The following is a 14,767-nucleotide window of genomic DNA, read 5'->3' as shown; positions in this document are numbered from 1 at the left end:
CAGGCAGCACAATATCAATGAGTAGCATATATGCAATACCTTCTCTGGCCGTAATAACAAACAGTGCACCTTTAAGCTGATAAAACATACAAGCTGTAAAAACATTCAGCACTGAGTGATGCTAAAAAAAAGAGTAATTTAAGAGATCCTTAGCAATCTTTGCAATTAACATGTTAGAGCTTCAGTAATAAGCCTTAACATTGGTTTTAAAAAGTTAAGAAGATGTTTTCTGGTTCTACAGAATGGTCAACATTTTGTCTAAATAAATCTAATTAAGTTTGAATTGTTTTTTCAGTATTCATAAATCTTTGCCCATGGGTTAAAGTAAGAAGCCTGTTGTCAAAACAAGACGAATCTCACCACGAGATCAGATGATAAATTCTCATTCTTGAAAAATTGGTTCAGATTGACATGAATGATTTCATGATATATTTTACTGCAACATTGCTAACTAGCCAAAACAAACTTTATGATAACCGGGATGTCTATCATCTAAACATATAAATGTATGCACATACATCAGTCATTATGTGTCTACAAATTATGTACTGTATTAACTTACAATGTATCGATTCCTGTGAATGCAAGGTCCTCTATCTTGTGCTTTAGCTGGCTGAACCTGTCTACTAATCGTAAGACCTTCCAGTCACAGGAAATGCCTGGAGATTGATTTGACCCTGGCAACATATGGGTGCAAAGATCTGATTGGTCAAGACAGCAATAAAAGGAGTATATCTGAGAGGATAAGAATAAATGACTGGGTATACATGGGCAGGATTTCATGGAATAAACATAAGGATGTGTAGGCCAGGGCCACTGAAAAGGTGCTGTGGCCTGTGGCCCTAACTCCTCAGCTCTGAATTATACCGCAGCTCATACAGTACTTCAGCTTGACTGAAAACTGGGCATGAATAAGATTGTTGGATGTAGTCAATGGTTTCCCTCAGGGCATTATTCATATTTAGCAAATATCCCTGGTGAAAATTTCTACATTATACTTTCTACAGTATATTATCTGAGGATGCTTGAAGCTTACAATGCAAGTCAAATTGTCTGTCTGACTGACTACACACTGACTGATTGGGCGGTTCACCCGTGGGTTGGCTGTAGTCCACTGCCTGACCAAGGCCATATTGATGTTTAGAGGTCTGTAAACTACAGCTTAGGTCTCGTCATATTTTCACTAGCTACCCGGCACAGTTAACTGTTTCAATTTTGTGATACATGACATGATTAAAACCACTGTTATTACATACGTAGTTTTGCTTTTGAGATCTTTAATACGTCTAATATTTTCCATGTGCATGAGGGACTTCTGTTCTGTTCTGTATTTTTCATTCTCACAGCCAGTCTGTCTGTCTTGAGGCCTACAATGTGCCTTGTAGATGAATGCAGCAATTTCCTACTAACATGTACAAACCCATTCTCTCTCTCTCTCTCTCTCTCTCTCTCTCTCTCTCTCTCTCTCTCTCTCTCTCTCTCTCTCTCTCTCTCTCTCTCTCTCTCTCTCACACACACACACACACGCACACACACACACACACGCACACACACACACACACACACACACACACGCACACACGCACACACACACATGCACACGCACACACACACAGAAATACACCCAGCACCCAGCTACTCAGAAATAGTTTGCAGCTATGGACTGTGCTTTGCTCTGTGCTTCGGCTCCAGAAACCAACAACCCCAAGTCTGTCAATAGCAAATAGACAGCCATAAGCATGTATGGTCAATTAGGCCTACATCAAAATATCATGCTGTCAATTCAGTGAAATAGTCAGCTGGGGTATCATACATGAATCTTAATTATCCGTTGAAACTTAGGCTTTCCTTCAATCATTAGCATGTTAAGCTTGAATTAAGCTATAATAGGTTACATTTCATTATACTGTATTTACTGGCATATAGAATATGCCGCACCAAAAGATTGTGTAAATCTTGATGCATTCATAGGCTTATTCATTGCATTTCAACATAATAGTCATTAAAAAAGACTTTAGACATGTAAAGACGTATCTATCATACAGCACTACTAGGGGCATAAGGCAGTGTTTAGTGATTGATTATGACTTGGTCATTGCCCTTTTGGTAACAGCAAATTTATAACAGAGGCCATAATCTTTACACATTGAATCGCTAAATGCCCTTTAACACCATACATTTGAAATTGATCTACTGCATTGATTCCATATTAGCATACTGGACAGTAAATTCCTGCAGTTCTCTTCGATGTTTTGAACACATTAACCTGAAATATGTAGGAATTGATTAATGAGAGACATGTTTACAGATTTGGCCTATGCCAATTCGTTGGCACTTACATACACAGTTTTTTCCCACCATTTAGCAAAGAAATGCAAAAGATATCAGCAGAACAGCTCTTACAATAAGGGTAAACCGGGCAGTATGAAACACTCTGAATTTAAATATCAATTTAGCAGCTCATCCATGAAACCCTCCCAAGACTGTCAACAAAGGGCCAATACTTTTAGAGTATAACCTTCTTGGAGGCATTCAGAGATGTATGGTTACCTGGCGTGCCAACCAGCATAAACCAGGTGTAAAACTAAGCCTTCTGTCCTGGTGAATCAGGGAGTCACACCCTGCATCCTCAAGTTATTCCTGAAATAACCTGAAAGACTGAATAGCTCTTTGCTTTGTGGTACAGGCCACGGGCAAGGAATTCTCAGATGTTACACAGAACTACTAGGCCTACACTGCCGGGACGACTTCTGTGCCTGATAATGCATTATTTATTGTGTATGCAGCCATTGTGCACCTGATTCAACACTTCCTCCCTCGTAACATAAAGCATACTTTGGCTTCCACTGCAATGCTTTTGTATTGGTTTCATTTTGTATGCTTTTTAATTTGGTTGATCTTTCATTTACTTTTTATAATACCCTTAAGGGTCCAGATAAGGTATCGTTCTCATACTATCATCTGAATGAGATAGTAGAAAACTGAAAATGGCTTGAAGGTCATCATATCTTCTTTCTTTCTGACAATAATGCTCTGTGACACTTTCTTTTTTCTTTGTGTTTGCACAGGGACCTCACCACAGGTAGCGGATCGTGAAAAGCCATACATTAGTCAAGGTGACTGTTAATGGGCTGGGACGTCTTGACAAAGGCTTGGTTGAATGCTCCTACTGCTTCCTCCGCTCTGTATTTGCTTTGTCAAGAGCACACGAGTGAGTCTGCATTGAGATTTCAGCTTCCTCCATGAATACATTTCGGGGTCATTGGCATTCCTACCATAGCCCGATGGTAAAATCTTGACACTCCCTAAGCAAACATTTCCATGTAATGTTAGATAGCAGCTTTCTGCTTATTAGCTCACAACCTCAGAGATGATTTTTTCTGAAAACTGAAACCATATCAAAAGGCAAAAATTCCAAAGGTATGCGTCGTTAAAATATTTGCTCAGCTGCAGTATTTTTGATGCTCAAATTAGACTACTACTTATATGCCATATTGAACAAATCCAATCAAACAGAAACACCTATCCATTCCACATTGCCACATTGGCCAACAAATATGGCAGTATTTCACTTCATGTATTTTAAACACATTAATGAGTGCAATATGACATGCACGACACGTGCAAGAGAATGTTTACTGCCTGTACGTATCTCTAGAGGATCCGGATCACTTTCAAGAGAATATACTGTATCATTTACAGTACATCCTGCTGGTTATTTCTCAGGTAATATCGCATTTCTTTCCCACAGGGGATGGGGGGAGTACAGTAACATCAGGCCTGCTCAAAGCAGTGCCTAAGTAGAAGTTCCTGTTGCCATGGAAACCTTTCACTACCATACAATATCACTCTGCTTGCTCAATAGAAAGTACAGACACAGTCTTCTGGTTAGGCTCACACTATGGGCGAATCTATTGTCCGGTAAAACTTTGAAAAGTGTAAAGACTGATGACAATAAATCCCGGTATAGATTATTAGAGAGAAATTCGATGCCAATGCATTATCAAAACAGATCAGTTATGCTGAATAACAGAAAGGCTGTGATCAGCTTTGGCATATGCTCATGATGACTAGCTTGCCTATACCGTCAGCATTGCAACACCACAATCAATGAATGCGTGGCCTTCGTTCTGCTCGCCACTCACCCTTTTAAAATGCATTTACCTTTCTATCACATCTATTATCATGTCAGATGCACTGATACAGATGGCATTGAAATGCAAGAGAGGTAAGCTAGAAAGATATGCCTGAATGGTGCACTTTCTAATCACATCTCTATCTGAACACAAAGAAAACATTGATGACACTCACTGGTACTGACTGAATTGGAAATTACAAGGGAGAGAAGAGCAAACACAGAAGACAAACACAGACGACGACAAGAAAAAGACTTCCACTTTTCACACAAGCAAGGAAATCCGAGAGTGTCTGTCACATTAAGACATAAAGACCAGACTAGGATCCATTATCTCTACATAGCAAATTTAACTAGACTGCCTGTGCAGTCGCCTTCGACTGCTTAAGGTATATCCCCGAAACGCGACACTTCCAGTCTTCAATCATTCCTACCACTCCGTCCACCTTTTCATAAACGTATATGATAAACACAAAATATAAAACAAATATATTTAATATATATACATAGATCAATGACGTGCATAGGCTTAAAACCAAACGACTATTGTGGAAATGAAGCAAAAAATTGGGCAAATGGTAACACTGTTTTAATGTTTCACTATTACAGTGGATATACCACATTAGGTACAGTGTAATAACCAGTGTAACAATATTTAATACCACGTCATACCAGTGTGACACCATGTACCAATTTTGTACTTATATCATGTAGGCTATTTGTGTGTAAGTGGTATTACATGGTATTGCATATTTGTACACTGGTATTACACTAGTATTACATGGTATTACATATTGTTACACTGGTTATTACACTGTACCTGGTATTGCCTATTTTTACACTGGTATTACACTAGTATTACATGGTATTAAATATTGTTACACTGGTTATTACACTGTAGGCCTACCTGATATGGTAGATTCACTAAAATGGTGAACCATTAATCCACCCGGTCAGAAGTAATGGGCCAAATAAAAATTCCACCATTTTGAAAGTGTTGACCTCCAAACTCGAATCAGTTCATGAACCTACCCTGCAGCATTCACACACCAAATCTGGGACAAATCCATCCAACCGGTCAGAAGTAATGGGCCAAACAAAAATTCGGCCATCTTGAATTCGGCCATCTTGAAATTGTTGACCTCCAAACTCGAATCAGTTCATGAACCTACCCTAGAACATTCACACACCAAATCTGGGACAAATCCATCCACCCGGTCAGAAGTTATGGACCAAACAAAAATTCGGCCATCTTGAATTCGGCCATCTTGAAAGTGTTAACCTCCAAACTGTAATCAGTTCATGAACCCACCCTAGAGCATTCACACACCAAATCTGGGACAAATCCATCCACCCGGTCAGAAGTAATGGGCCAAACAAAAATTCGGCCATCTTGAATTCTGCCATCTTGAAATTGTTGACCTCCAAACTCGAATCAGTTCATGAACCTACCCTAGAACATTCACACACCAAATCTGGGACAAATCCATCCACCCGGTCAGAAGTTATGGACCAAACAAAAATTCGGCCATCTTGAATTCGGCCATCTTGAAAGTGTTAACCTCCAAACTGTAATCAGTTCATGAACCCACCCTAGAGCATTCACACACCAAATCTGGGACAAATCCATCCACCCGGTCAGAAGTAATGGGCCAAACAAAAATTCGGCCATCTTGAATTCGGCCATCTTGAAATTGTTGACCTCCAAACTCGAATCAGTTCATGAACCTACCCTAGAACATTCACACACCAAATCTGGGACAAATCCATCCACCCGGTCAGAAGTTATGGACCAAACAAAAATTCGGCCATCTTGAATTCGGCCATCTTGAAAGTGTTAACCTCCAAACTCTAATCAGTTCATGAACCCACCCTAGAGCATTCACACACCAAATCTGGGACAAATCCATCCACCCGGTCAGAAGTAATGGGCCAAACAAAAATTCGGCCATCTTGAATTCGGCCATCTTGAAATTGTTGACCTCCAAACTCGAATCAGTTCATGAACCTGCCCTAGAGCATTCACACACCAAATCTGGGACAAATCCAAACATCCGTTCAAAAGTTATCGCGTTAACACGAAAGACCTTACGCGGCGGCGGCGGCGGACGCGGCGGCGGCGGCGGACGCGGCGGCGGCGGTGCACGCAAAACCATTACATCCCCGACGCTCCGCGTTTCGGGGATATAAATATTACATATAAGACATTTCCATATTCTGTCCTTCCCTACTGTGGGCCTGATTACTTCTTATTGAATCTCGTAACCCCTGTGGCTTACATTATCTCTATGTGTATGTGTTTCATAGTTAAAAAGGGACTAGTATATGCACTGAGTTTGATCTGTTATAAGAGAGAGATGTTGCTAAGAGTCGGTGGGGTATGGATCAGGGTGAATGCACTGTATGAACAGTGGGTGAATGCACATTTGACAGTTAGCCGCGTCCCTTGAAATGCACTGCCAGTCTGTCCAAACAAAAACAACAAACCTATCAGGGTGCAGTTAGGAATAAAGAGGAAATGATGAGCAGAATAGGACATCTCTCTCTCTCTCTCTCTCTCTCTCTCTCTCTCTCTCTCTCTCTCGCTCTGTATGTGTGTGTGTGTGTGTGTGTGTGTGTGTGTGTGTGTGTGTGTGTGTGTGTGTGTGTGTGTGTGTGTGTGTGTGTGTGTGTGCGGGCTCGCGCGCCACAAATTGACAAACAGTCACTAAAGCTGTTTATCAATTTATTGAGCTCAGGTGTATATGTAAACAATGCAGTGCACTGTGGGTAAAGCCACCATATTTGCAGTAGAAAATAATGACCACTATTGTTACAGTAATGTTAACATCAGTCAGAGGTTAAAAGGTCACTGCTAGCTCACTGTGCTAGCTCATGCTATGGTAGTACAGCAACACACAATGGTTAACATGTAGCTGTGTCCTTGCAGTGTCCTCATTGTTAACACTAATGGTATTTTTCACTGTCTCCTGAAAAATATCTACTACAGTGAAACAACATTGTTAGTAACAATATTTTGGTAACAACATGCTTATACTAGAGGCTATGCATAACAAGGTTATAAGAATGTTGCACTATGCTAATCCCTTTATTTATTAGAGGACCATTTTCAAACTTTAAAACTTGCAATGACATCAGCCTGGTATCCATTACAAGCACCGACTGTGAAGTTTCGTCAATGAAGTACACTTGCATACACCGGGATCGTTGTTTTATCATCATTGTAGAGAAAAGGTAAATAAATAAAATTGTAATTTGGCAAGCATGCCAGGGAAATCGAATTGCAACATGTTTGCTTGCTGCATTTAGCAAATATTATGTTATGACTGACAGAAAGACTAAATATGGATTTTGGGTTACTTTAAACTAGGAAGCCAACCAAGATGACTTCACAAGAACACTTAAATGTGGCAGTCTGCTAGCTCCATGATTAACTCTTGTATGTCTTATTCATGCAGCGATACAGTAGAAAGCATGGACACTGTAACATATACAACCTGTCAAAAGCTGTTTTCTAGTTTAATCAATTCAAATCGTGTATGTCCAATCAATAACTTGACATGGTTCAAAGATAAGTGTTGAACATCCATACATTTAAAAAGGTTTGATTTCCCATCAGGCTGGGAAGAACAGTGAAAGTCCATGCTACCTGTGCCGCATACAGTAGTTATTACACAGGACATTCAAGTCTATTACAAGTACAAGTTAATCCATATTCATGTTGATATTTTGAAATATGCATGGAACCTTTGATAAGCTCTGTTTCTGCCCTTTCCAGTGTTTATGACATTTGTGAGTTCCCACCTTACTGAGAAATTCCAGTCACAGTAGCTGCATGACTTTATACTCATCAGAATGTAACCTGATGGCACCTGTTTCTATGAATTCCTGATTGAGTGTCTCAGCCACATTTACATTCATTCATATGTCATATATTTTCATTGAAAGCTTAGATTCGGCTTTTTCAAATGATATGCATTACCACCAGCAATGTACAGTTTGACAGGAGAAAACATCTGCTTTCCCATTGGGGGATGGCGCGATATTCTGGACAGCATCTCATCCGGAGACTAAATCAGTGTAGAACTGCAACTGGCAATTATTAATGCCAAATGTGCTTACACTTTGATGAGAAAAAAGTTCAGAATACATTTTGGTCTGTTCTGTACGTAGCTTTATTTAAAATCTTCAGCTATGTAATATAACATATTGGCCATTAATTCATTCTACGGTTACAGTAGCTGATTGCAGTCGCCTAACATGCTGGAAGGATCTCATCCTTGTGCTCACAGCTTGAACGTAGATGACTTTTCCGAAAAACAAAATATGAAATCAGATAACTGTGTGAAAAAACCTCCCTAGTGCATTTGTGTTTGCACACCCAAACAATAGCTGTAGACTCCTTTAAAAGGTGAAAGTGTATACAAATTGTATTCAGTATGTGGGAGGTTTCTCCTCTTCTCTATTATGGCTTACATTAAAACATCTGTTTTACCTAACAAGCAATCTCTGCAAAGACGTGCAGTGGATGTTTGAAACTTGTCTTGCCACACACAAACAGATGTGTTAAGTACAAACTGTGAAAGATACAGGTTCAGTTTAAACCTGAAAAACTATTTGAAGGGAAAGACAGAGATGGAGTGACCATCACTAGGGTTGTGAGTGTGCTCTAGCTGTCATGACAACAAGCCTAACTCTTTGGTGTAGCAGTCAAAGAACATGTTTGGTACCCTAGAGGCCTGGGTGTAATGAAGAGGAATAAAGTTGCCCCATCAGTGCACAACCCCAGGCTTTCTGGGGTACTAAACTGTTAAACTCACCTATAAATACTGTACTGATATGGAAATCACTTGCAACCTATGTAACGTGTATGAAAGTACATAAATGAAAACAATTACATGTACTGTCATCATACTGTTAGTTGTCAATAAACGGTGAACTAAAATAGATGCAAAGTCAACTTTTGGTCTGCTAATATTATAGCATAACAAGTTGGTGTGTTTAAAGGGCAACAAAACTTGTGTAGTCTGTTCAGTTCAGAATTTTATTTTATCTTTTCGGCATAACAAGCAAAAAATGGCAATGATGTGAGGCGAACAAGAGAACTTTTAGATATAGGCATAACTATAGAAACAGTTCACATTTCACAATGCCTCAAATCTACTTCATACTTTAGCAAAGGCCCTGGTGTTCAAATTAAGCATGGATAATTTAAATGAACTAACTTATTAAAAAGAAATGGACATATTGTGCTCTTTTTCAATAGGCCTACATTAGAATGTGTCTATGGGCTATGTTCATTCAGTTCCTTGAATAAAATCACTGATGTCACCACTTTTACTTCAGGTAGGACACCCCTCAGTTACTTGTGTAAGTTCACCAGAAAATGAACCCAATGCATTTACTGCGGAATTTGGGATCCCCCCTTCCTTGGGGACAGATATACTTTGACTTCCTTTGCAAAATCTAAGAAAGATGTTCTTGCTTTTGCCACCCTATTGGCGAGACAACTGATTGTTTTGAACTGCAAAATCATCTGTACCACCTTCGCACATTCGATTAGGATTAGAGACATCCTCTATTTTCTCAAACTAGAAAAAATCAGACTGTCAATGATAGGTAGAAGTGGAATGTTTATGAATCTTTTGGGACTATTCCTTGAGTATGTCAACAAGTCTGATATATGTATTGTAGAGTATAGTGATGCTGTACTGTATGTGAAGAAGGATTTGTGCTGCTTTTCTGTTCTACAAATATTTACCTCTCATACTTATGGGCAGAATTCCTTTTCTGTGTAGAAATGGTCATCACAAAGGCTATTAATGGTTGAACGCTCATTGGCTAGAGTTTTTTTTCACAGTATTCCGGATGTGTTGAGAATAAAGCTCTCCTGATGTGCACCACAAGCCATAACTGAAGAGGTACGTACAGAAGTAACTGAAAAGAATCAAATACAAAGAGGTACTCTGGAAGACTGTTGTGACGCTTTCGATGCAAATATACTTGGCATGGTTTTTTCAGCTCACCTGGGTGCCAGGTTAGCAAAACCCCCCACAGTTACTTTCCTCTCTGGTTGCCCCGTCTATAAAAATACAACACTTGATAGCGCTCTCTATGTATGTACCCAAGGTGTGAAAATACTCTCCTTTATCCCTTTATTCTACAGTCACTAAACCACTGTCAGCAAGACAACGCATATTTATTGTTGATGCTATGCATCGTAAGTTACAGAGGAAACTGTGAAGCTGTTGACAAAGTTATGCTCTACTTAGATATGCACGCTGACATGGAATTTTTCCACTCGAGGGAATGCACTGCATGAATAATGCGAGTTCTCCTGAATTCCAAATGTCTGAGAAGTTTTTTTCCAGAGTGGACAACCAAAATAAGCCCAATCCTCTTGAGAGGTTTTATTTAAGATGTTTATTTGAAAGTCTATTGAAGAAAAACAAATTGTTACAAACATGTTTTATGTTCTTTTGGGAAAGTTTCTTTAAGTCATTTAAAAATGGCTTATAGCACCAGTCTTGTTGAACCTACCATGGCTTAACAGTGGGGGACTCGTCTGCTACACGGCCGACCCGGGTTCGATTCTGGCCCTACAGGTCCTTTGCAGACCCTTCCTCGTATCTCTCCCAAAAGACGTTACCTGTCTCTCTCTCATACTGCCCTGTCTAACGTCTAAAAAGACCAAAAAAAATATCTTGGGAAAAAAATGGCTTCTAGCACCAGTCTTGCTCAGTTCAGACAATCAAATTTAACACAAGTTGCTGTAACCTCATAACTTATAGACTTTAGGTCTACATGTATATCGATGTTTTCCACTTAAGAGCTAAAATCAGACATAGTATCTAGGCATAAAATGCTACCTCTCAGTTTAAACTCTTAATACAAAGCCCCAGTTATACATATGTAAATATGAATATATTTACCAAAGTGATAATGACGAAGTCATAATGTGTAACTGGAGGCTCTGTGTAATGTGATAGTGTATTTCTTTGGAAGGAAAGTCTTTTCAAAGACTAGTTCAGTGCTCCACTAGTGGAATGCAATAGTGTGCATTGTGAGGCTACAACACTGCATTAGCCTTCCTCCCTAGTATTAGCTTGCTAGCAAACACCAAATAGCCTACATGGTAGCAAAATACCAGGATGCGAACAAATAGATGGTATTGTGACACAACAAAAGCCTAAACTCTGTGTTGTATATTGAAGTACAATGTGTCCAAGAGTTGTTCTTTATTTTTCTGAGAGACTTAAATTGAGAAATGGTTTTGAAATACTGAACTTGAGTGAATCACCAATCATACAGGCTAGGCCTACTACTGGACACAAATGGATGTAAGACTTTCAGTAAACATGAAATCTGGAACAAACTGAGCAAAGTGTAAAGTGTGTAGGCCTATGTATGCTGCATGCTGACAGAGTTCAGTTTTTTTTAAGTGTCTGCCCACCAACTAGAAAGACATGGGTACTGAGAGTGGCTAAAGTTGAAGCAAAGTGAACTCATGAAGTAGACCCACCAGCCAAATTTAGTGCTGGTAGTGGTAGTGTCAGTGTCTATACTGCGAGGAAAATGGGAACCATCCATAAGTATTATTGACATATTTACTGTAAAGTAGGCCTACATAAGTAGGTTAAAGTAAAGAGTAAATATACTTTCAATTAAGTACACTTCCTGCAATCTATTCACTGTAATTTGCACTATTAGAAGAGCAAAAATATTCTACAGTTTAATTCACGTCTCTAAAGCACAGAGAGAGGGAGCTGCTGTGAACACTGCCCTCGTCTTGCCCTTAACTCTGTTGCCCTTGAGGCAACAACTTAATGTCATCTCTTGGACTTTTTTTAATCTCATAGTTACTCTGACAGTTTTATAAAGTGAGATTCAACATGTCATCCCTGTCATGGTGTTACACTGGACAGCAAAACCATTAAGCCTAACATGAATGTCACCACTTTGAAACTTCCTCCAAGGTTTTACATCACAAACATCTAATACACCTAGTCGTGACTGGTTGCTTACGGCTGAATGAGTTCCTAAATACTCGTTGTGTCCACTAAATAGCCTGCATTCTTCAGTTCCTAACAACGTGTGCCGCTCAGCCACAATCAACCGGACGCTCCGGCATTTCAGGACCATGGACAGCGGCCAGTTTTGCAGCGTACTTGCAGTGGTCTGTCTGCCTTTAATGCATAGTGACTGGGATGAAATCTATCTTGAACTTAGCTATGGCTTTTCCATCGTGGTGGTGGGAATAGGCATTATCTCGCCATGTGTCCCTAAGAAGAAGTCCTATGTTCTATATCGACAGTACAGAAGGTGCAATGTGGTGCAAGAACTCGAGCGATAACTATTTTGACAGACAACTTTTTGAATCTACACTCCCTCCCTGCATAGGTTTATGGCTGCAGGCTTTGCTCATATAGTGTTGCACTAGATTGGCAACACCCGGCTGACATAATAATAATAAACAATTAGCTGTTGTTTTGATTTCAGCTTCAATAATTTAACTACGTGTGGCTGAAGACAAGACGCCAAGTTCTCAATTCATAAACCTGTTTGACAGTTCGGCCTACATCACAGCAGTAATGACGACGTAGACAGTAACCTACATACATAATTTCACAACTTGTTAAAAGTCTTCACGTGTAGCATCTCTTTGGTGATGCTATTACGTCGGTTACAAGGGACTCTTCAATGGAGTATGGGAATTTCGATTAATATAGCCTGCACGTGTGCATGGTTTGCAAATCTGTTTGCTTCACTGCAACATCAGTTTTGCCCACGACGTAAATTAGCAAGAAGTACTCTGTTAGCAAAGATAGCATCTCTCAACAACTTCTCTCAACGTCAGGAAACAACACAATGTATAAGGTGGAATGTAAATAGTATGTATCGGATCAGCTAACAGGCCTGTGTCCAATTTTAGCACGATAACAATAAATCGCGTGAAACAATAAAAGACCAAATTATGACTTGGCGTCACAGCATAATAAAGCAACACTCACCTAAAACGAAGAAAGGGAGTTCGGTATTTTCGAGGTCGTCGACAACCACTATGTCTCCAGGAAAATCATTTCTGACCGAAAACAGTAGCTTCGGCTCAGAGGCCGAGGGGCTATGCATGATGCTCAGGTCGTTTTCTCTCAAAAACGGTAAAGCGGATACCGTGACGCTTTTCATTTTGCATTCCATATCTTGTGACTGGTCCTCTTCTGTGGACAGATTGTGAACGCCATTGAATTTTAATGCTAAAATCCACAGCAAAGCTGCAAAAATGCACGAACGCAGACCCATGTTGCCCGACTCCACTACGGTTTCACAACCCCTTCCCCTTCCCTATGCGCGGCAGCTGCAGCCAGTTGAGTGCAGGCTGCGAGAGGAAGAGAATCGCGGGGGAACACAGAGGCAAAGCACAGATATCCGGGGCTGCTTCGCGATGCGAAATGAACAGCTTTCAATCCGATCAAATCCCTAAATGTGCAGTCAGATGGTTAAAGGTCATGTTTTCTATCACCGCCCGGATTATGAATGTGATAATGGCATTAGAAATGAAATCAGCACATAAAAAGACCAGGAACTGTTCGCATTTAGATGGCATGCTAGCAAATACTGTTCAGTGACAGTAGCCTCCATGTTATGCCGTACTACTGTAGAGTAGGCCTACAGTTTATTTCTAAAATTAATGTGTTGTATAGGTCTGTTAACTTGCCATTTCGCTCTGTAGAAAAAGGTAAGATGAAATATATTGAACTGCAAAAAAATATGCATACCCTATGTGTAGCTGCATTTTTTTAATTAGTCCTATAACACGCCATGCATGACCCAGGATTAACATTAAAAGTCGATACTTTACCAAATGTATCGTCATCATAGGCTATTTCAATATGCCATGGTTCATAGCTTTCAAAACAATACTGTATATCACAGACAAATCCTCAATCTAAAAGCATGTAGTATGCCAGTCATTACAATGTTTTGCTTGTCTAAGGAAAGTGGGATTCAATGGAGAATTGGGGCATCTGTGGAGGGGAGTGGCAGGTGCAGAAGCATAGAGGGAAAAAACTAGAGGTCTGCGCCCTAAGAATGCTCTCCCTGTGCGATCTTGATCTTCATCCAGCCACGAAGTAGAATATAGGCCTCCGCAAAACTGTGAAGGAGTTGTGTGATGAAAGGCCACAGGACTCATTTCAGACCTGACCCACTCCATAATTGAACTTTGGGGGAGACGAAGAGAGGAGGTGGTGGGGTGGGTGGGAGGATGGTTGGCAATGGATGGACACCTCCAGAGTTTCAGTTCTTGAGATATCACTTTCTTTGGTGGTGTCGTTTTCAGCCTCCCTCAGCAAGTTATTACATACTGAAGTGTTTCCTGCTGCAGCGCATTACACCAATAGCATGTGAGCATTGACAGCTGTGAAAATGCCATAATAGAAAGCTTTTATTAGATTTCCCATTGACATGTGGTCTCACATCAGATGACCTTTAATTCTTCAGTATGTGGGGACATGCTTGAAAGTCATTCAACAGGGGAGATTCACAATATTACAGTATATAATGCAACACCATTCACCCGAAACGTCTGAACAAGGGCAGGCAGATCACCAAAATTAAACTACACTGTGCTAA

At 40.1% G+C, this 14,767-nt stretch overlaps 1 protein-coding gene across 1 annotated transcript in view; it reads right to left on the bottom strand.

The window, feature by feature from the left end:
- Positions 1–13,435, bottom strand: part of astn1 (astrotactin 1) — a 222,081-nt gene extending 208,646 nt beyond the window's left edge. Inside the window, exon 1 of the mRNA XM_063218915.1 lies at positions 13,147–13,435. Within this exon, the coding sequence (XP_063074985.1) occupies positions 13,147–13,435 (289 nt within the window). The remainder of the gene's footprint in view (positions 1–13,146) is intronic.
- Positions 13,436–14,767: the final 1,332 nt, after the last annotated feature.

Source organism: Engraulis encrasicolus, chromosome 16, assembly GCF_034702125.1.
Source record: "Engraulis encrasicolus isolate BLACKSEA-1 chromosome 16, IST_EnEncr_1.0, whole genome shotgun sequence".
NCBI classification, from domain to species: domain Eukaryota; kingdom Metazoa; phylum Chordata; class Actinopteri; order Clupeiformes; family Engraulidae; genus Engraulis; species Engraulis encrasicolus.
Note: the sequence above shows the minus strand (reverse complement) of the source record. Positions and strands in the feature narration are given on the sequence as shown.